The sequence below is a fragment of the Nerophis ophidion genome, linkage group LG05, assembly GCF_033978795.1.
Source record: "Nerophis ophidion isolate RoL-2023_Sa linkage group LG05, RoL_Noph_v1.0, whole genome shotgun sequence".
NCBI classification, from domain to species: Eukaryota; Metazoa; Chordata; class Actinopteri; order Syngnathiformes; family Syngnathidae; genus Nerophis; species Nerophis ophidion.
In genome coordinates, this window is record NC_084615.1 from 63,485,769 (window position 1) to 63,508,120 (window position 22,352).

Below are 22,352 nucleotides of genomic sequence, written 5' to 3' on the forward strand. Positions count from 1 at the left end.
GTACACCCTGGACAAGTCGCCACCTCATCGCAGGGCCAACACAGATAGACAGACAACATGTTTTACTTAAATGCACGTTATTTAATTTATCAAAACTTGGTATTGTACGGACAAATAATAGGGGGGGTCACGGAAATTTCTGTGCCCCGTGGTTAGTCATGATAGAAAATAATCGAGAAACACTGTTCAAAAACGACCTGAAAAATCCAGTTGCCATTGATTCCAGTCCCTGAGAATACATTCACCTGGATGGATGAGAATGTTCACAGGCATGCAATATTTGGGCAGTTTCACACATTCCTCCATGCAGCACCTCTCAAGCTCCATCAAGTTTGATGGGAAGTGTCGGTGCGGAGCCATTTTCACATCTCTCCAGAAATGATAATCGGATTCAAGTCTGGGCTCTGACAGAGCCACTCAAGGACATTTACAGAGTTGTCCTGAAGTTATTCCTTTAATGCCCAGGTTATGTGCTTAGGATCAATGTCTGCTGAAAAAGGAACCCTGGCCTCAGCCTGAGGTCAAGTGGGGATCTGGAGCAGGTTTTCATCAAGGAAGTTGCGGTAGATTGCTGCATCCATCTTTTCCTCTATACTTGTCTCTCATGCCTGCATACTGAAAGATATATCTACAGTATGATGTTTCTTCACTATATCATCCAGGTGATGAGCGGTGTTTGGTTTCCTCTAAATATGACGGTAAAAGTTCAATCTCTGTCTCAAATGTTAGACTCTGTAAAGTTCTCCTCTCGCCGCATTCTGTCAAAGTGACAATCAGGTTCTTGGTCACCTCATTGACAAAGTGCCTTCTCCTCCGATTGCTCAGTTTATACCACTGGCCAACTCTAGAAAGAACCCTGTTCGTTCCAAACATATTTAATTTAGGGGTGAACACAAATGTTTCTGAACCCCTTGGAGGACAAAGACAAACTTTATTGATCCACAAGGGAAATTGTTCCACATGGTAGCTAAGTTACAAAGGGTAAGGATGGAAAGGATAATGCAGGTATAAAATAGACAAAAAATGTACTATAGTGGCAATATAAAATATAACATATATGTAATATTTACCGGTCGATCTACGTTCCCATCCTCACCTATGGTCATGACCGAAAGGATAAGATCACGGGTACAAGCGGCCGAAATGAGTTTCCTCCGCCGTGTGGCGGGGCTCTCCCTTAGAGATAAGGTGAGAAGCTCTCCCATCCGGGAGGAGCTCAAAGTAAACCTGCTGGTCCTCCACATCGAGAGGAGCCATATGAGGTGGTTCGGGCATCTGGTCAGGATGCCACCCGAACGCCTCCCTAGGGAGGTGTTAAGGGCACGTCTGCTACAACTCTGAGATGTGTCACATCCAGAAGTACGCGGATGACACAGCCATTGTCGGGTGCCTCAGGGACGGCAGAGAGGAGGAGTTTCGGAATCTGGTGAGGGACTTTGCTGTCTGGTGCCACACGAACCTCTTGCAGCTCAATCCATCAAAGACCAAGGAGCTGGTCATTGACTTTGGGAGGTCGAGTCCACGGTCACAACCTATTGTGATCGAGGGAGTTGAGGTACAGACCGTGGACTCATTCAAGTACCTCGGGGTTTGGGTGGACAATAAGGTGGATTGGACTGTTAACACAGACCACCAGTACAAGAAAGGACAGAGCAGGCTGTACTTCCTCAGGAGGCTGCACTCCTTCAACATCTGCAAAAAATTCCTGTGGATGTACTACCAGTCTGTGGTTGCCAGTGTTCTGTTCTACATGTTAGTGTGCTGGGGGGGCAGTACATCTAAGAAGGACAGCTCCAGACTTGAGAAACTGATCAGGCGGGACGGTTCTACAATCGGAATGAAACTGGACACACTGGTGATGGTGGCAGAGAAGAGGACTGTTGACAAACTAGTGAGCATCCTGGATGATGCCAGTCCCCCTCTGCATACCGCTATCAGTAGCCAGAGGAGCCTGTTCAGTTCTAGACTGCTTCATCCCAAGTGCAGGACTAATAGACTCAAAAACTCCTTTGTCCCACACGCCATTAGACTGTACAACTCCTCTCTGGGGTGGGGGGCGTAGGGTACTAGGATGACAGGGGATGCAAAACAATAACAGTGCAATATGTTTTCATAACATGGTCACTACTGCCTACTTTGTCTTGTTATATTCTTATTTTACTGTTAGATTTTTATTCCCATTGTTGCTTTTTAGTTTTTGCTCTTATTATAATATTTCTCTATTTTGTTTCCATTTAAACCCCCATTATTTACTTTTTACTTTTATTTAAATTGATCTCAACTCTGTACACTGCTGCTGGAATTTTAATTTTCCTGAAGGAACTCTCCTGAAGGAATCAATAAAGTACTATCCATCTATCTATCCATCCATCTATCTATCTATCTATCTATCTATCTATCTATCCATCTATCTATCTATCTATCTATCTATCTATCTATCTATCTATCTATCTATCTATCTATCTATCTATCTATCTATCTAACCGGTAGGAGGCCACGGGGAAGACCCAGGACACGTTGGGAAGACTATGTCTCCTGGCTGGCCTGGGAAAGCCTTGGGATCCCCCGGGAAGAGCTAGACGAAGTATGTGGGGAGAGGAAAGTCTGGGCTTCTCTGCTTAGGCTGCTGCCCCCACGACCCGACCTCGGATAAGCGGAAGAAGATGGATGGATGTAATATTTACATATTATATATACAGTATATAATATATATCTATATATTATATTATTATATTGTATTATTATTATATAATATATATACAATATATAACAAATCCCAATTACCATGTACAATATTACAGTACATGTAACAGCTGCAGCAAAAAAAGGGATATAGAGTAGATCCAGCAGAAAATATACATTATAAACAAAGAGAGGTAGCTAACATAGAAGCAGTCAGGTAATCGGTAGATATCATCTATTGCTGTATGGCGAGTGATTATTCAGCTGGATAGAGTGCTGAATGAAGGAAATCTTGAATTGAACACTGTGGGAACGAAGCTGAACGAGACTGTTGGAGTATGAGCTACGCTGTCCCTCAATTGTCTGGTGGAGTGGGTGGGCAGCATTGTCCATGATGGCGAGCAGTGTGTCCAGTGTCCTCCCGTCCCTCACTGACACTAACGCCTCCAACTGTGTGCCAATAGTTTGGCCGGCTTTCCGGATCAGTTTGAGTCCCTTTTGCTGGTGCTGCTCCCCCAACAAACCACTGCAAAGTACAGGGCACTAGCCACAACAGACTGAAAAAAGATCTCCAAGAGCTTGCTCCACACATTAAAGGGGAACATTATCACAATTTCAAAAGGGTTAAAAACAATAAAAATCAGTTCCCAGTGGCTTGTTGTATTTTTTGAAATTTTTTTCAAAATGTTCCCGGTCTCGGAATATCCCTAAATAAAGCTTTAAAGTGCCTTGTTTTCGCTCTCTGTGAAGACACTGGCCATTTCCCTGTGACATCACACAGTGCTGCCAATGTAAACAAACAATGGGAATACCACAGCAAGATATAGTGACATTAGCTCGGATTCAAACTCGGATTTCAGCGACTTAAGCGATTCAACAGATTACGCATGTATTGAAACAGATGGTTGGAGTATGAAAGTATTGAAGAAGAAACTGAAGCTATTGAGCAAATAGGTATTGACGCTATTCATAGCCATAGCATGGCCAAATAGCTGCGTTGACACTGGAGCAACTTAAATCCGTCGATTGGTAAGTGTTTTTTTCGCATTAAATGTGGGTGGAAGGAAACGTAATACAGTTGCAAATGCATCTGCAGTTTATCCATACATCTCTGTACCATGTCTGATTTATCACCACCGGTAAATAGCATGTTAGCATCGATTAGCATAGCATGTTAGCATCGATTAGCTGGCAGTCAACATCAACAAAACTCACCTTTGTGATTTCGTTGACTATCGTTGGAAATGTTTTTGCAGGTTATCCATACATCTCTGTGCCATGTCTGCCTTAACATCGCCGGTAAAATGTGGAGACATTCCGGCACATTCAATGGGGGTCTGGTGGCAGACACTTTTGCATCTTCCGGCCAGTGGTGCAACTTGAATCCCTCCCTGTTAGTGTTGTTACACCCTCCGACAACACACCGTCGAGGCATGATGTCTCCAAGGTTCCAAAAATTTGTCAAAAAACGGAAAATTACAGAGCTGAGACCCGGTGTTTGTAATGTGTTGAAAATGAAAATGGCGGGTGTGTTACCACGGCGACGTCACATTCTGACGTCATCGCCTCCAGCGCGATAAACAGAAAGGCGTTTAATTCGCCAAAATTCACCCATTTAGAGTTCGGAAATCGGTTAAAAAAATAGATGGTCTTTTTTCTGCACCATCTAGGTATACATTGACGCTTCCATAGGTCTGGTGATAATGTTCCCCTTTAAAGCACCTAAACTTCCTCAGGAAAAAGAGTCTGCTCATGCCTTTCTTGTATACAGCTTTGTTGTTGTCCTAATTTGTCCCAAATTGTTCTATAAACATTTCATTGGACCTAATCCTTTCTTAGTGTTGTAACATGCACAGTCAACTGTGGAACTTCACAAGTGTAAAAAAAAATAAAAATCAATTGACATCCGAATCAAGAATAAAAACATCACTCCAGTAATCGGAATCTAGTAGTAACGTAAATTGTTGCAATATTGCTTTCCCTATTACCTATATAACAAGTTACATGCAGACTGTTTCCGCCTAAAACATTGTATTTACTGTGTCTTTGAACACATTTTTTGAGTATGTTTAAAACTACAATATCAAAATGGTCCACAGATCCTTAGATTTTTCAGTATGTGGTGTTCAATGGAAAAAGTTAGGACAAAACCTGCTATAATCCCTTCTCCACTAACTGGGTCATTCAAAATGTCACATTTTTTGTTCCGTATTTACTGTGTCTTTGAACACATTTTTGGGGTATTTTTTAAACTACAATATCAAAATGGTCCACAGATCCTTAGATTTTTCAGTATGTGGTCTTCAATGGAAAAAGTTAGGACAAACCTGCTATAATCCCTTCTCCACTAACTGGGTCATTCAAAATGTCACATTTTTTGTTCCGTATTTACTGTGTCTTTGAACACATTTTTGGGGTATTTTCTAAACTACAATATGAAAATGGTCCACAGATCCTTAGATTTTTCAGTATGTGGTCTTCAATGGATAAAGTTAGGACAAACCTGCTATAATCCCTTCTCCACTAACTGGGTCACTCACAATGTCATTATTTTTTGTTCCTCAATCTCCTTCCAAATTGTGTTCTTGTAAACAGTTTGGTGATGAAGCGTTGATGTATGTAAATGTGCTCCAAGCTTGTTTCCAACCTGTAATGTTGCATAATGTGCTTAGTGCTACACAGAGTAAGTGAGTGCTTGGCCAGTCCCCAGAGAGTGATGGCAGCTGGATCAGGCTAATCTAATATAGCTCTTGTGTCTGGGGAGCCATCCACATTGCTTATCACATCTCTCATTCAATAACAGAAAGCTATGCCAGTTGATGGAGTTGTGTTTGGAGCGCTGTTTATTTTTATTTTTTTGCCTTTTAATGTATTTAATAATTTAACATTTCCTGTGTATGTTGTTGAATAGACACAATGGATGGCTGCTCCAAAGGCTGTAACGGAAATGGAGAGTGTGTCGCCGGACGTTGCCACTGCTTTGCTGGATTCATGGGTCCCAACTGTGCCAAAGGTAATCCAAAAATGTTTAGATATTTTTAACTTGCAGCATATTGTTATTTCAAAGGTTGACCGCAGCCACACGGTTAAAATTGTGACGTCTCGGTGGCATTGTGGTGACGAGTTGTTCTCTCGTGGGTGCAGCGGAAGATGGAACACAGTGTGAGGGTAGGGATAAGAATTTATTTATATAATAAAACAAACTAAGAACAAAAACACTTGCACAAAGGCACTAACCAAAAACCAACAGAACTAGCTTGGGAGCTAGAAAGAACAAAGGGTGCTAGCGTGGAAGCTAGGGACATAAACAAACAAAATAGCATATAAGCTAACAAGTATACAAAAATAGATTTACCACAATGTTGGAAGAGTGGCGTCAGCTGTTGCGTGTAGCAAGCAAGAGTCCAAGACTGAATGTCAAACAAAGGCGGGCATATATAGGGACATAAATCAGGAGGCAGGTGTGCGTTGCTAGGACAACAGAAATAAACCAGGAAGTGCCACAAAGAACTGAGGAAGACAAACACTTGACAGAATGTAATATCAAACAGAACCAAAACCAAGAATATGCCATGTTCCAAGACGTGGATAATGACAATAATAAGCTATGGTCAGTGATTGTAAACTCCATGGCAAATAAAAAAAACAAACACTTGGTAATCTTTCAAATCCAATATTTAGTCTCGTTGCTCTGCAATCATTCAAACATTTTCAAACTCAGTTAGTTAAATGCTTGTTTTCGTAGAAAGGATAAGTTACTACGTTCCATGCACTAAATTAGTGTGAATTCTCAAATAGTTAGTTTTTCTGTATTTTCACACCTACATGTGAAATATCAGTGTCCATGCACACTCTTGAATGTGACCTTTGATCGCACGCCATGTTCTTCCCATACCCTCGGAGGTGCTTATTTCCTTTTAGCGCGGATAAAAGTATTTATTTTCCGGTTGACCTATGACGTCACACTAAGCTTCTGTGGCTCCTAACAAGTAACAGCCTAGCTCTGTTGTGATGTCCACTGTAATATCGACACAGATTAGAAAGACTATGTCTCCAAAGGCTAAGCTGATGTTGAATAGCAGAGAGCATCAAGACAGTGCTACAAATATGTCACTACCTCCAAGAATGTCAATATCAGTGCGGATGCATGTCCGAAGAAAAGAAAGACCAGCGGTAAATTGTTTTTTCTAAGTAATTTTTGGACAGAAAATAATAAAAAAAAAATGTTCGAATGTCTCCGAGGTCATACATAAAGCTTTGTGGACTGATGGAAGGAGTTCTAAGTTTGATACTGTTCCAGATGAGGGTTGTTATTGTTCTGGACTATCTTGTCCGTTGTGTGGAATACAGAGTTATTGCTTATCAGTTTGGAGCGCACACATGCTGCGTGAAGAGGTTAGAGTGTGCATTGTTATTCACCTATAATATACCTGCTTCATTATTTTTCACCTCATTCGTATTTCGTTCCGGAGTCCAAATTAAGCCGGCATTCTCATTTTCCTTTGCCACCTTCTTAAATAAACCTTTCTTTTTTCTGCAATCGATCCACTGTTATGTTCTTTTACACTCTGAAGCAAATAAGCAGTCTTTACAATGCAATTGTTGCCTATGTTTTTATTGAATGGTATCTGTTTTCGGGTTGTATACCGCACGTTGAGACTGGCACATGCGGGATACGAAGAGTCCCCTAAGGCGGTCTTGAGATCTGGTTTTTAATCGCATAATCCAGGTGTGGTTGTCCGACTTTAAAAAAACTAACACAATTGGAAAAGGTGTTTCCATTAGTTGTGGGAGACTTATTTAGAGCCAAACTATTTGGAAATCAAACCAATTTAGTGTATGGACTCGTAAAGACTGTAATCCAAGGAACAACTATTCTGACAGGCATTTTACACAGTCAATCATTTTCTTCTCTTGCCCGCAGTTCTTTTGAGAACTCTCCACCAAATATATTCTATTCAAAGGTTTGTGGTGACTGAAAGGTTTGCCACTTCTGAGTCACATAGCTTTTAAATGTCTTCAGGAAATTTGCAATGTAAAGAAAACAAAGATCAACAATATATTTTTTTAAATGAGCGCATTGCATTATAACTGCACAAAGGGCTATTACTCTTCTCATGCACCACCTCTACATCTAGTGCCCCCCCCCAATCAGGATTATTATAATCATGTTGTCATTATATAACATCTGCATCTTGCTTTATCGGTTCCTCCAGGATTTTGAAGACTTTTTTTGTTAATTGTAAATTGAAATGCCAGAGTTGATCTTTTGAGGCTTATTTTTATTTCGATAACATTGAATCAACATTTGATTTTATGTAATTGTTATACAATTTTAAGTGTTCCTTGTAATTGTAACCTCAAAAAGAACAGGCTTGAAACCCAAATTAAAATAAATAAATAAATAACACCACTGATAATGTTCCTCTTTAACAGAATTAAAGGGGAACATTATCACACTGCCATAAGTGTTAAAACCAATAAAAATCAGTTCCCAGTGGCTTATTTTATTTTTCGAAGTTTTTTTCAAAATTTTACCCATCATGGAATATCCCAAAAAAAGTCTTTAAAGTGCCTGATTTTCGCTATCTGTAAATCCACCGTCCATTTTCCTGTGACGTCATCTAGTGATGCCAATACAAACAAACATGGCGGAAGCACAGCAAGATATAGCGACATTAGCTCGCATTCAGACTCGGATTGCAGCGGTTTAAGCGATTCAACAGATTACACATGTATTGAAACGGATGGTTGGAGTGTGGAGGCAGATAGGGAAAACGAAATTGAAGAGGAAACTGAAGCTATTGAGCGAATAGCTATTGAAGCTATTCGGCGATCGCCTTCTAACCAACGATTGCATCTTTTGACCACTGGAGCAACTTAAATCCGTCAATTGGTAAGTGTTTGCATTAAATGAGGGCGGAGGGAAAGGTTGGATGCAAATATAGCTACAAATGTACATACAACCAGCCTAAATAGCATGTTAGCATCGATTAGCTGGCAGTCATGCCGCGACCAAATATGTCTGATTAGCACATAAGTCAATAACATCAACAAAACTCACCTTTGTGATTTAGTTGACTTTGTCGTTGGAAATGCATCTGCTTTGAGTGTCGCAGGATATCCACACGTTTCTCTGTGCCATGTCTGTCGTAGCATCGTCGGTAAAATGTGCAGACCAAACGAGGGACTTTCGCATCTTTTGACACTGGTGCAACTTGAATCAGTCGATTGGTATGCGTTTGTTTTGCATTAAATGTGGGTGGAGGGAAAGGCTGGATGCAAATATAGCTACAGAACAGGCATAACGATGCAATATGTACATACAGCTAGCCTAAATAGCATGTTAGCATTGATTAGCATGCCGTGCTAATCGATGCACACTCCACGTAAATCAACTTGAATCCGTCCCTGATCGTGTTGTTACACCCTCCGACAACACACAGACGAGGCATGATGTCTCCAAGGTACGGAAAACAGTCGAAAAATACGGAAAATAACAGACCTGATTGGACTCGTTTGTAATGTGTTTGAGAAAATGGCGGATTGATTACTTATGTGACGTCACCTTGTGACGTCATCGCTCCGAGAGCGAATAATAGAAAGGTGTTTAATTCGCCAAAATTCACCCATTTAGAGTTCGGAAATCGGTTTAAAAAAATATATGGTCTTTTTCTGCAACATCAAGGTATATATTGACGCTTACATAGGTCTGGGGATAATGTTCCTTCCCCTTTAGAGTATGCACTGGATCGCCATAAAATAACTTGTCCAATTGTTGTACAGTTTTAATTCATAATAACTAAAAAAAGTAATATTTAATTATGATTATACATTTAAAAAAACACCACCAAAAGGTTGCATTTTTCGCTTTGTGCTCTGTCCACAGTTGCAGACATTCTCCGTGCATGTTTTATGCTTGAAAAGTGTTTGTCTATTTTTAACAATCGTCGATGTTTCAACATATTTATCCCCGCACGTATAGAGCAATCTATAGTGATAATTGTTATAACTGAAAAACAATGAAAGCGTGTTATCACACGTCAACATATCTAATATCTGTCATGAAAGTGCTGTCCCTTTGCTATGTCAATATTGCAAATGAAACTATGTTCTTAATTGCCTTAACCAGGATAAATGAATGTTACATAAATATATGTATATATACATTTAAAATAATAAGTCAGGAGGCTGATGTGTTGCTACTGTAAATGTTTTATAAATACATGTAAACTAATAAATCAGGATGCTGATGTGTTGCTAAATTTTTTTATATACTACATTACCCAGAAGGCTTAGCACTATAGATAGGAACAGGCAGTCGGTCTGGGCTATGCAGAAGAAGCAGTAATGAGTTGATACATTGTTACACATTGCTGTTTATGTTTCAACTATACACACAAAAAAATTATTAGACACATGATGTGCATGTTTTAGCACTGCTGAGAGACAGACTTGATTGGCCGAAATTTATCGGGGGAATTGCGGCATTGGGCAAAGTTGCGAGGCCGTGCATAATTTGAAGGATCGGTTGTATTTGCGTTAATTGGAGTGATTGCAACATCGCAAAATCCTAGTGGGACTGATTAATGAGCATTCACAGCTGGGAGTCGCAGGTGTTGTTGTCGTTGTGTCCAACAAATTTCAAGTAAAAAGAACCCCCAATAACCTAAAAGCAAACCACCCCATGATAAATACTCAGCAGACATATCTTGTAACTGTATTAAATAAGTATACCATCCTCATAATCATTTTTATTCAACAATCTTAACTGCTTCCTGTACTCAGGTGTCTGTATATCTTTTTATCATTCCCTCTTGTGAAATGTAATCTTCTAGTCTGGCTTCTTTTTTCTTTTTTTTGCCTCCCGCATTCAATTTCCTTGGCTTGTTTTTTGCTCTTTTGTTTTTTCAAAATTGTTAAACTTGTATATCTGCCTTATTGTGTTGAAGCAGGTACGATGATATCATATCTTATGATTTATTTACACTCATCATTTATTCATATGTTCCCCTCATCTTTGCTCATTTGCTTGCATTGTGATATTCGCTGTTTGAAAAAGTTACAGCTCGAGTTGTAAGAAAGTGAAGTGTGAATTTATTACAGCCGAGTGCGCGGAGCGTTAGAATTACAAGGATCAAACAAGACAACACATGCCCGCACATATAAAAACGCAGGGAGCTTTCATTTCAAATTAGCTGAGGAAAAAAAAAAGGCATTAGTTGGAGATCTTCATTTTAATCCATTTGAAGTATTTGAGCTGAGGGTGTGTGCATGCGTATCGAGGTTGGAAGATACCTGTCATTGCTCATGTGGCTCGCTGCCACACTGCTCTCCATCTCCGCATGAAGTGCACTCCTCTTTTTTTTTAAACCCCTAATGCTCTCGTACCTAATCTTTCGTTTTCACGATTGTTTTCACGGCCTGTTCAGAGCGAGTGAGGTGACGTTGGTGAGGTGACGTTGGGGTGGGGGGGATTTTTTTTCCAATTCTTGGGTTGCCGTGGTGGCCGGACTCAGGTGGTGCTTGAGTAAATTGAAACAGCGTGAGTGATAAGCTGGGCTTTGTGTGTGCGTTTACGTGTGTGTGTGTGTGCGTGTGTGTGTCCGCACAAGGAAGAGAGGAAGGCTGTCTGAAGATTTGCTGAATCCTTGCAGCGGCCGATAAGAGCGTGTCGGCCCTCTCGCACTGTGTTACTGCGGTCTCCCTGCTAATATACTGCAGGACTGTGTGTGTGTGTGTGTTTACGTGGCTTTAATCTGTGTTTGTCCCGTTACAGATTTGTGCCCTGTGTTGTGCAGCGGTAACGGCGTCTATGAGAAGGGCAGGTGCGTGTGCTTGGCTGGGTGGAAGGGAGCAGAGTGTAACGTGGAGGAAGCCCAGTGTATTGACCCCACCTGCTCCAACCATGGCTCCTGCATCCAGGGCATCTGCATTTGCAGTCCAGCCTACAAGGGGGTGAACTGTGAACAAGGTAGGACCGGAACACTCTTAAATAAACGTTAAAGCCGAACAAGCATTTTTGAACCTCATGAACTTGATGGTTTTATATTTTGCAATGTTTGTGTTTGCAAAAAAGAAAAATACATTCAAAGGGTTTGACTGTTTTGATTCTGGTCCACCATCCGCCGCCTCGGAGAAAAGCAGTACACTGTCAACACCGTGTATGGTGAGGATGTTGTGCTGCTGACCTCTACTGCGGATGTTGTGGATCGGTGGAGGGAATACTTCGAAGACCTCCTCAATCCTACCAACACATCTTCCTATGAGGAAACATTGCCTGGAGAATCTGTGGTGGGCTCTCCTATTTCTGGGGCTGAGAAGCTCCTCAATGGCAAGGCTCCGGGGGTGGATCAGATCCGCCCGGAGTTCCTTAAGGCTCTGGATGCTGTGGAGCTGTCTTGTTTGACAAAACTCCTCAACATCGTGTGGACATCGCGGGCGGTACCTCTGGATTGGCAGACCGGCATGGTGGTTCCTCTCATTAAGAAGGGGAACCGGAGGGTGTGTTCAACCTATCATGGGATCACACTCCTCAGCCTTCTTGATAAGGTCTATTCAGGTGTACTGGAGAGGAGGCTACGCCGGATAGACAAACCTGCGATCCAGGAGCAACAGTGTGGTTTTCGTCCTGGTCGTGGAATGGTACACCAGCTTTATACTCTTGGCAGGGTCCTTTAGGGTGCATGGGAGTTTGTCCAACCAGTCTACATGTGCTTTGTGGACTTGGAAAAGGCATTTGAACGTGTCCCCTGGGAAGTCCTGTGGGGAGTGCTCAGACAGTATGGGGTTTCGAACTGTCTGATTGTGGCGGTCTGCTCCCTGTTTGATCAGTGTCAGAGCTCGGTCCGGCAGTAAGGCTGCCCTTTGTCACCGATTCTGTTCATAATTTTTATGGACAGAATTTCTAGGCAAGTAGAGGAGTTCAAGTACCTAGGAGTTTTTTTTCACGAGTGAGGGAAGAGTGGATTGTGAGATCGACAGGCGGATCGGTGCGGCGTCTTCAGTAGTGCATACGCTGTGTCGAGCCGTTGTGGTGAAGAAGGAGTTGAGCCTGAAGGCAAAGCTCTCAGTTTACCGGTCGATCTACGTTCCCATCCTCACCTATGATCATGAGGTTAGGGTTATAACCAAAAGGACAAGATCACAAGTACAAGCGGCCGAAATGGGTTTCCTTCGCCGGGTGGCGGGTCTCTCCCTTAGAGATAGGGTGAGAAGAAAATGGATGGATGGATGATTGTTTTGAGTCACTTTGGTTTAGTCTGTGGGTCAACAACCCAAAACGTTAAAAGAGCCATATTTGACCAAAAATACAAAAAACTAATCTGCCTGGAGCCACAAAAAATGAAAAGCCGTATATAAGTGTTATAATGAAGGCAACACATGACGTAAGTGTCTATTTAGACTGTAATGCCTACTATTCAGAAGTGATGAGATAACTCCTGCAAATGACTGGCTTTTAATGGCCAAAAGGTATAGTTGTGTGTGTCCAAGTAAAGGAAACTTCAGGCTGTCTTCTTTTAATAGATTTATTACAATCTCTGGCAAGCTAGGCAACGTTTGCTGTGGTCTGGAACAACGTAGCACACAAACAACTTTCTGAAATGCAAGATCCTTGAGTTAGATTGTATGTTAAAAAACGTGTAGATTTGATCTTGTGGTATGTGTTGTAACAGGTCAATTTTGTCACTTTCTTATAATATAACAATGTGAAAATTGCATTTGGTGATAATTGTACTGGCGACATGTGGGGGGATATGCTGTATTTGTTCATAGTTTTCTGCAAATTGTGTTTTCATCAACCCAATTTGCTGCCATAGCAGGCAGTTGTTTTCAACTACCCCAATATCAAACAACACTGTGACTTAGTTGTGATGTCTTTCTGTTTGTGAAGGAAAAAAGTTCCTTGGAAAAAATAATACGTGCACAGATATATTGTATCCATATTAAAATATACAAGATCATTTGTTGCAGTCAGTGCCCCCCGCGACCCTAAAGGAACTAAGCGGTAGAAAATGGATGGGTGATTTAATTCCAAGTTAAGCAAATGTACGGATATTTGTAACCATCACATACCCAATGATCTGGCTAATGCAGCATAATGGTCATGTGGAGAGTGACACCATATACATGCCTTGACGGCCGGTTATCTTAAATGGAATAAATAGAAAGGCGGACAGACGCTCCATGATTAAGCATCATCTCTTGTCTATGTAAAAAAAAAACAAAAAAAAAAACAATGAAAACAGCACAACGCTATTATCTTTCAGGGTAAGTCAATGTTTCAAAAAAGCTTTTATGGAATTAAGGGGCAAAAAGTCAAGCACTTTATTTTATTTCAAATATTACTCAACTCATTAGCATCACTGTGTGTGATATAACTAATAATGTAGTAAAGGTACATTTGCAAAAAATAACACTACAACTTGGTAAATAGCAAGGGTAAAATGATGTTAATATATGTTGCTCATTACGAGACTAACAAGAAAATTAGGAAAATGATTCACCTCAGATAAAAGTTTTGTTTGCCATCATGTCCTATGTATTTATTTGTTTTTTTTAAGTAAATCTAAAAAACTAGTAACATCAGATGACATGTGGTGTCATTAATACACATTGTTTTTTTTTGTTTTTTTTACTGTGATGCCACATGATGCAATCCTGAAATTAACACTTAAAAGATAAGAAAAAAAATGCAATCTAAGTTTTAGAAAAAGACCATAGCAAAATTGTCATTAAAAAGAAATACCCATTACTCAACTAAAGTACCATGTTCTCGTCCTATCAACAAGTAAGGCCGGTTAGTCTTTTGAATAAATTCAGAAAAAAGAATTAAAAAACGAGTAAAAAATTGAGTCTGTAATCTTCTGAAAAAATAGGATATCTCTTTGGAAGTGCTCGTCTCCTCAATTTTCTTTTTTGAGCCGCGCAAAACACGTTTTATACTATCTGTAAAGGACTTGAACCAAATAAGAGGCAACTAAAAACTGCTGAAAAGTAAATTTAAACTTTAGTCCTAATTTTTTGTGCTTAAAAAACTTCTCTCTGACTTTAGCGCTAGTTTGTTTGATATTGTCATTACTGCCACAAGTGGTGGAAATGTGTATGACAACTGAGAAACCGATATTTATAAGCAATATTTATATTGTCAATGCAACCCAGTGGTTAAGAAACACTGGTATAGACTCTTCAGTTTATGTTAATCAAACAACTAGTGTCATGAGGACAATACATGATTATTACTATGACAACAAGAAAACAGAGTTGTTAAATGAAACTTAAAAACGTGAGATGCTAAGTTACCACAGACCCTGTGGACGCTAGCCACTTGCAACTGCTCTGTCAGACAAACAGAGATCCGAAACAAACCCATTGCTCTTTAAAAAAAAAAAAAAATAAACATGGTTAACTGTCATTGCGGTAAAAAGTCACACTGAGGTTTGGAAGGTCTAAAACTATATGGATGATCTAACTCAGGAGGTAACTAGATTGCTGCCGAAGCTGCTGACATTTTACAGGCATTTTTTTTGTAATTCTCACAGTAATAAAGGTACAGAATGTGTCTTTTCTCACCTCAATCGGGACGTATGCTTTTGTTTGATGAGGTCGTCATTGAGGAGACCGACATTCACTCACTAAGATCATCGCAGAAAAACATGATACCGATATGTTCCTGTTCCTCATTTATAACGGACGATTTAGACAAACAACTTTGATAAAAAACATTTTTTGTCCTATATTTATTAGTACAAGTCCTTGCATGTCCTTAACGAAGAAACTGTTCCGTTGTTTTTAAAAGTATTCCTTATTTTCTTTTAGTTGTAAAAATTTCTCAAGCCACTTTGTGATGTCTTCTTTTTGCACTAAGTTCCCATCTACCATTGCTTTGCATGGTGTAAATATATCTCCAAACTAAACGTCATATTGGTACCGTTCTGACAAAAACGGTCACATGTCCTCTGCACTCAGTTCTCAGGAAAGCAGTTGCGTAATCATAGAGAAAATACATTTATAACAGTTCACTGGACAAATATTGAAGGGGAACTGAACTTTTTTTTTTTTACATTTTGTCTCTCGTTTACAATCATTATGAAAGACATGACGACGGATGTATTTTATAAATTTGTTTCATCCATTCTAACTCGTAAATAAAGGTTTGCTTACAGCAGAACCAATGGGAGGTCCTTTATTCCGGCCATGAAACCCAATAAAAAACATCCAAAAAGTGCCAACAATACTCCATTTACATTTTGTGACTTGAAATTATTAGTAACAATGTTATTATAAGCTCTAACACTGACAAACTAATCATAGCGGCGCCGTGCTCGCAAGTGTGTGTGCCAAAAAAGATGCTTGGTTACAACTGTAACAATTGAACTTTTTTTATGAGGATTATGAGTCATTCTTTATCTAAATGGGAATATATGGATGTCCCAGCATTCGGCATCCTAATGATAGCAGACATTGTACAGTAAGTGCTATTTTATTATTTTTGTCGGCTCTCATTAAGACTGCAGTGAGCAAAAATAAGTGATGAAGTGAGGGAAAAAAAGAGATGTGTTGTTTTTTAAACTACTGCCCTGCGCATGCTTAAAATAAGCAAAATATTTCAATAATTAATGCTATTATGAATGTGGCTGTTATTACATTACATATATACTTACATCATGTATATATAACCTAATGGAGGTGTTTGGATGTTTTTTCCAGGGCTTTTATTGCCAGAATAGAGCCACTCCTATTGGGTCCATTGTAAGCTGAACGTATTTTTCTAATAGTTAGAATGCATTAAAACAAGAAAAAACGTTGGTTGTCATGTATTTCATGATTGTGAAAAATAGGCAAAATTCCCCAAAAGTGCTTTTCGCCTGTAAAAATTATTTTGTTATTTTTCACATATTTTATTTTTCAATTTTCCATCATGATGCCTCCCTTGACCACAGGTGATGTGTGCCATACCGAAACTGCTCTGTGGAAATAAAAATGTACTATCTCTTAGTTTTCCGCCAAATAGTTGTTTACGTTGCACGCCATGTAAACAAAAGACAATCTGGCAACACATTGCTTCTGTTTTTCTCTCCACCAACCCACTCACCTCTCACAGTAAATAACAATCCGTGTGTGAAGTCACAGTAATGATTCAGAGCTCAGACGCAATAATATGTGGAAGGTGTGGCTAAATACACTCAATAGAGAAGTATTGTGGTTGTCTCCGTTAGCGATGGCGACTCCCCTTGTGTGCTGCAAGTCATGCATCATTTCGCATCTCTCCACCAATTAACACTAACAAAGCCGCAGTATCGGAAATATTCTTAGGACTATTGTCCAAAGCGGCCCCTGTGCTATGTCTCTCGACCTGTAGAAGCTGAATCATGTGCTTGACCTTGAACGAGGGAGCTGTGCTGAGGTGGACTGTGCTGAGCGTCGGCTCGGCGCACATCTCTGTAATTACACACACTAACACTGACCAACCGCACGTGCACATTTCGACCAGACCATTTCACCCTTTATCAAAGCCCGAGTTTTAAGTGTCCTATGAAATGTAATGTTGTGGAACAGATACAGGGATTGTTGCGAGGACGGTTAACTCCTGGAAGGGATGCAAGAAACACTGCTTTCATACTCACTGAACTGATGATTATAATTAGACAGGGATCCTCGGACCCTAACTACCATCCGATACCCCACCAACCTCTAACTCACTTTTCTTTTTGCCTTCTCCGCAGAGGACTGTGTGGACCCCCAGTGTGGTGGACACGGTGTGTGTATCCGCGGGGAGTGCGTGTGCTCACCCGGTTGGGCGGGAGTGAGCTGCGATGACCCGCTGCCAGCCTGTCAGGAGCAGTGTTCTGGACATGGCACCTACCTCCCTGAGTCAGACACCTGCGCCTGCCAGCCCAACTGGACGGGGCCAGACTGTTTCATTGGTAAAACATGAATTGGATTTTCAGTCAAAACAGAGAAACATGCAATTGCATGTCACACATTTGTCAGTGGTCTAGCAACATGAGAGGCTTTGCCAGATACGATTTCCCGGGGATGTGCCTCGGCATAAGACATGGACTGCAGCCACTCAGTCATGTTTTGTGTTATTTTGTGTACACATACATTTGGTACACTATATAAATATGTATATATGTATATATATATATTTATATATATATACACACACAGACTATTTCTCATCAGGGGATTTTACTATAATGATATAAATATTTGAATAATAAATAAATAAATAATAATTATGCATAAATGGTCAAATCCCCTGATGAGCAGGGAAACCTGCGAAAACAAGCTTGTAGGGATGAATTAGCCTATGTGTTTTTTCCTGGCCTAACGTATATTCCGCTCTGCAGTTTTATTCGTTATACAGTGCTCTATTGAGCACTGTATAACGAATAAACAACAGAAACCTAGACCAATGGTTCTCAAATGGGGGCACGCGTACCCCTAGGGGTATGCCAAGGGGTACGTGAGATTTTTTGTAAAATATTCTAAAAATAGCAACAATTAAAAAAGTCCTTTATAAATATATTTATTGAATAATACTTCAACAAAATATGAATGTACGTTCGTAAACTGTGAAAAGAAATGCAACAATGCAATATTCAGTGTTGACAGCAAAGTTTTTTGTGGACATGTTCCATAAACATTGATGTTAAATATTTCTCTTTTTGTGAAGAAATGTTTAGAATTAAGTTCATGAATCCAGATGGATCTCTGTTACAATCCCCAAAGAGGGCACTTTAAGTTGATGATTACTTCTATGGTTAGAAATCTGTATTTATAATTGAATCACTTGTTTATTTTTCAACAAGGTTTTAGTTATTTGTATACATTTTTTTCCAAATAGTTCAAAAAAGACCACTAAAAATGAGCAATATTCTGTACTGTTACACAATTTAATAAATTAGAAACTGATGACATAGTGCTGTATTTTACTTCTTTATCTCTTTTTTTCAACCAAAAATGCTTTGCTCTGATTAGGGGGTACTTGAATTAAAAATATCTTCACAGGGCGTATATCACTGAAAAAAGGTTTAGAACCACCGACCTAGACTATATACAGTATGCACCTAACTAAAAGGGCTGAATAAAACAAATTCAGTTGATGTGATATGGTCTCTTAAATTATATTAATAATAGTAATGATTATAATTGCAGACAGAAAGCCCACTAAAGGTGTCCTCTTTTTGTTTTTTTTGACTGAAACTTGTATTAGTGGATTGCACAGTACAGTACATATTCCGTACAATTGACCAATAAATGGTAACACCCGAATACGTTTTTCAACTCTTTTAAGTCGGGGTCCAGGTAAATCAATTCATTGTACAAATATATACTTTCAGCATAATACAGTCAACACACAAGTATATACATTGGGGGTGGGATGTGGATTTGGTTGGGGCGGGTGGGTTGGATTTGGTTGATATCAGCACTTCAGTCATCAACAATTGTATCATCTGAGAAATGGACATTGAAACAGTGTAGGTCTGACTTGGTAGGATATGTACAGCAAGCAGTGAACATAGTGAGCTCAGAAAGCATAAGAACAAGTATATAAATACAGTTGATTATTTACATTTGATTGTTTATAATCCTTACAGCTGTGAGATTTGTCTGTTCTGTTTTGTCAAAAAGCTGCAGACATTCTCCATGTATGTTGTGTGCGTGACAAGTGTTTTTTCATCTTAAAAAAATCATTTACATTTGCATCTGTCATGTTTTAATTAAATATGTCCTGTCCAGCTACTCAGGCAAATCATATGCTGATTTAGATGCATATTTCTCCTGTACAGAAACACTTTAAAAAAGAAAATTGTGGAATATTAGTCGTGTTGCTTTATTTGTATTTGACTGTAATACATATTTGGATATATTTAGTGTTTGACACAGACGTAACGCAGCAGGAGGGAATACAAAGATGAAGAAAAAAATAATATCCAGGTGGAAATTGTGGGAAAAAGAAGGGTATCAGACAGAGCGAGAAAACAAGGGAAAAACAACAATGGAACTACATCAGCAAATACAGTACCAGAAATAATAAAAAAAAGCAGATTAACATTGACAAACAAACATTATTGCACTGCAATTGTAACGATAGTACAATATAATATAATTACATTTCCAAAAAGTATGCAGATTAGCCAAAATAAGAAAGTTACAGACATTGTGAGGTCATAAATATTTTGTGGGGATTGGTTGAATTCAATTGTGCTACCACAAATTCTTTGAGGTTCTGACTGGTGCTTGGGATTTACCCTGCCTCTCACCCAACATCAGCGGGGATATGCTTCAGCTCCCCTGTGACAATTATCAGGATACAGTAAATGAAGGAATGGCTTATATTTGACTTGTTATCAATACTAATCACTTTCAGTATCTCCCAATATTAATTTGACACATTGCGTCTCATGGGTCTGAGAACAGATGAACCACCAACACATGCTTTCGAGTTAATAACACAGACACATACATGGTTCAAACACACAAATGCTTTTCATTTAGCATTATGAGGGAATAATTTGGAAACGAAAAAAATTAACAGCCTGTATTTGTTCAAGCAGTGTAAGAATACTAAGCGTGTCAAAAATGTTATTTATTATTCATCATTATTAGATTTTGTTTAATCCGTCCTGTCTACCTGTCATTCAGGCAAATTATACTGTTGTTGTATAGGTCCACAATATGCTGTACAGATTTACTTTGGAAAATAATGTTTGATACTTCTCTTGCCTTATTTGTATTTGACTTCATTAAATGTTTAGGTAGATTTTTTTTTTTAAAACAAAACCATTTTTAAAGTAATTTAAAATTGTTATAGAGCTGTGCAGTTATTTTATGGAAGAATGTAGTTAATCATAGAGCTGACACCCAATGTTATTAAAAACATTGATTTTGAATTGAGTCGTTTTGAATCAAGAATCGATTCTGAATCGAATCGTTAACCCCAACAATCTTCTTTTTTTACATTGTTTATTTATTCATTTTTTTTGTTGATGGAGATGGCTGTGGGTGTGGGATACTTCTCTCTTTGCCTCATTTGTATTTGACTTCATTAAATGTATCTATAATATTATTTGGTGCAGCCGGGCCACAGCAGGAGGAGATAGAAAGAGCAAAAATTGTGGGGACAAAAGGGGGGCTAAGACAGAGAGAAAAATAGAAAAACATCAGCAAAAAGGATATGTACGAATATGATGGTAAAAGTGGTAGCAAAGAAGCAGTTAGTGAAATAAATAATAATACAGAAATGACATTGAAACGAGACAATGAAGACTCGAATCTAATCAAATTGTGTGGTGCCCAAAGATTCACAGCCCTAAAGTATACCTTTCAGCGCTTTTTTCAGTACTACTGTTTGAGATTTATATCGCCGTAATGCCTTAAAGTTTTTGCTTCTACAAACTTTTATAATGGAAAGAAAAAAAAACTTGTTGAACAAGACAGCAGAATTTGCATACAAAAAAATACACTGACATTGTCCTTGTCCTTATTATCTGACAGAGCAAAAAAGCCATTTTAAGACTTGTTTCCACCACATAAACTTTATGTCGGTGTTGGCAAAGATGATTTGCAGGCAATTGGCATTAGAGCTTGCTCTCAAGTGTGTCGATGCCTTATTACTTTGATATATCCCTTGATAATGACTGTAATGCGGCACATACAAGCAAGCTTCCTCTCCCTACTGTGTTTTTAATCAAAAGAACCCCGCTAGTCTACATCCAGGTCTTGCCAAAGCAAAGCTAAATATAATCCAATAGAAAACTGAAAACGCTCCACCTTTTATACGCTTTTTCCACCGTGTCCATGCAATGTATATTTAAATTGAAATAACCTGTCACTGCGTCGTAGGTAAGTATGAGCCTCTAGCGCTTTAGCCTCTTTACTCATTGATGGAAGGTTTCTTCTGCAGAGAGCCCATCCATTTTCTACTGCCTGTCTCTTTTGGGATTCGCGGGGGGGCTGGAGCCTATCCTAGTTGCACTCAGGCGGAAGGCGGGGTACAACCGGGGAAAGTGGCCACCTCATCGCAGGGCCAACACAGACAACATTCACACACTAGAGGCCAATTTAGTGTTGCGAAGTGGAAGTGGGAGGAAGCTGGAGTAACCGGAGAATGCATGCGTAAAATAAGAAATAGACAAAGTAGGAAATTATGGTGACAATTTAGTATGGGGAACATATTCACCATTAATTAGTTGCTTATTAACATGCAAATTAGTAACATATCGGTTCTTAATTAGTCATTATTAAGTACATATTAATGCCTTATTCTGCACGGCCTTATTATACAACCAGTAAGCTGGTAACACTTTAGTATGGGGAACATATTCACCATTGCTAACCCTCTAAACCAGGGGTGTCAAACTCAAATACAGAGTGGGCCAAAATTTTAAACTGAACAAAGCCGTGGGCCAAGGTTGAACAAATTAACCTTTTAATAGGAAGCCAAACAAGTTTTGCATTAAATATTGAACAAGCAAGACTTATATAACTTTATAGTGACATGCAAATTGAGTTTCAAATAATAATAACAATATTTAAAAAGTATCAATGGCATTTTAAACAAAAATTGAATGCCTCTTTTCTATTTGCAGCCTTCTGAGGTAAATATCAAAATAAACTTTTTCCACAGGCCAATAATAAATTTGAAAATAAAATAACAA

The 22,352-nt window shown here is 39.2% G+C and overlaps 1 protein-coding gene across 1 annotated transcript in view; it reads left to right on the forward strand.

Moving 5' to 3' along the window:
- tenm1 (teneurin transmembrane protein 1) overlaps positions 1-22,352 on the forward strand; it is a 561,054-nt gene that overhangs the window by 332,449 nt on the left and 206,253 nt on the right. The window contains exons 9-11 of the mRNA XM_061901744.1: positions 5,594-5,695; positions 11,462-11,656; positions 17,409-17,609. Coding sequence (XP_061757728.1) covers positions 5,594-5,695; positions 11,462-11,656; positions 17,409-17,609 — 498 coding nt within the window. The remainder of the gene's footprint in view (positions 1-5,593; positions 5,696-11,461; positions 11,657-17,408; positions 17,610-22,352) is intronic.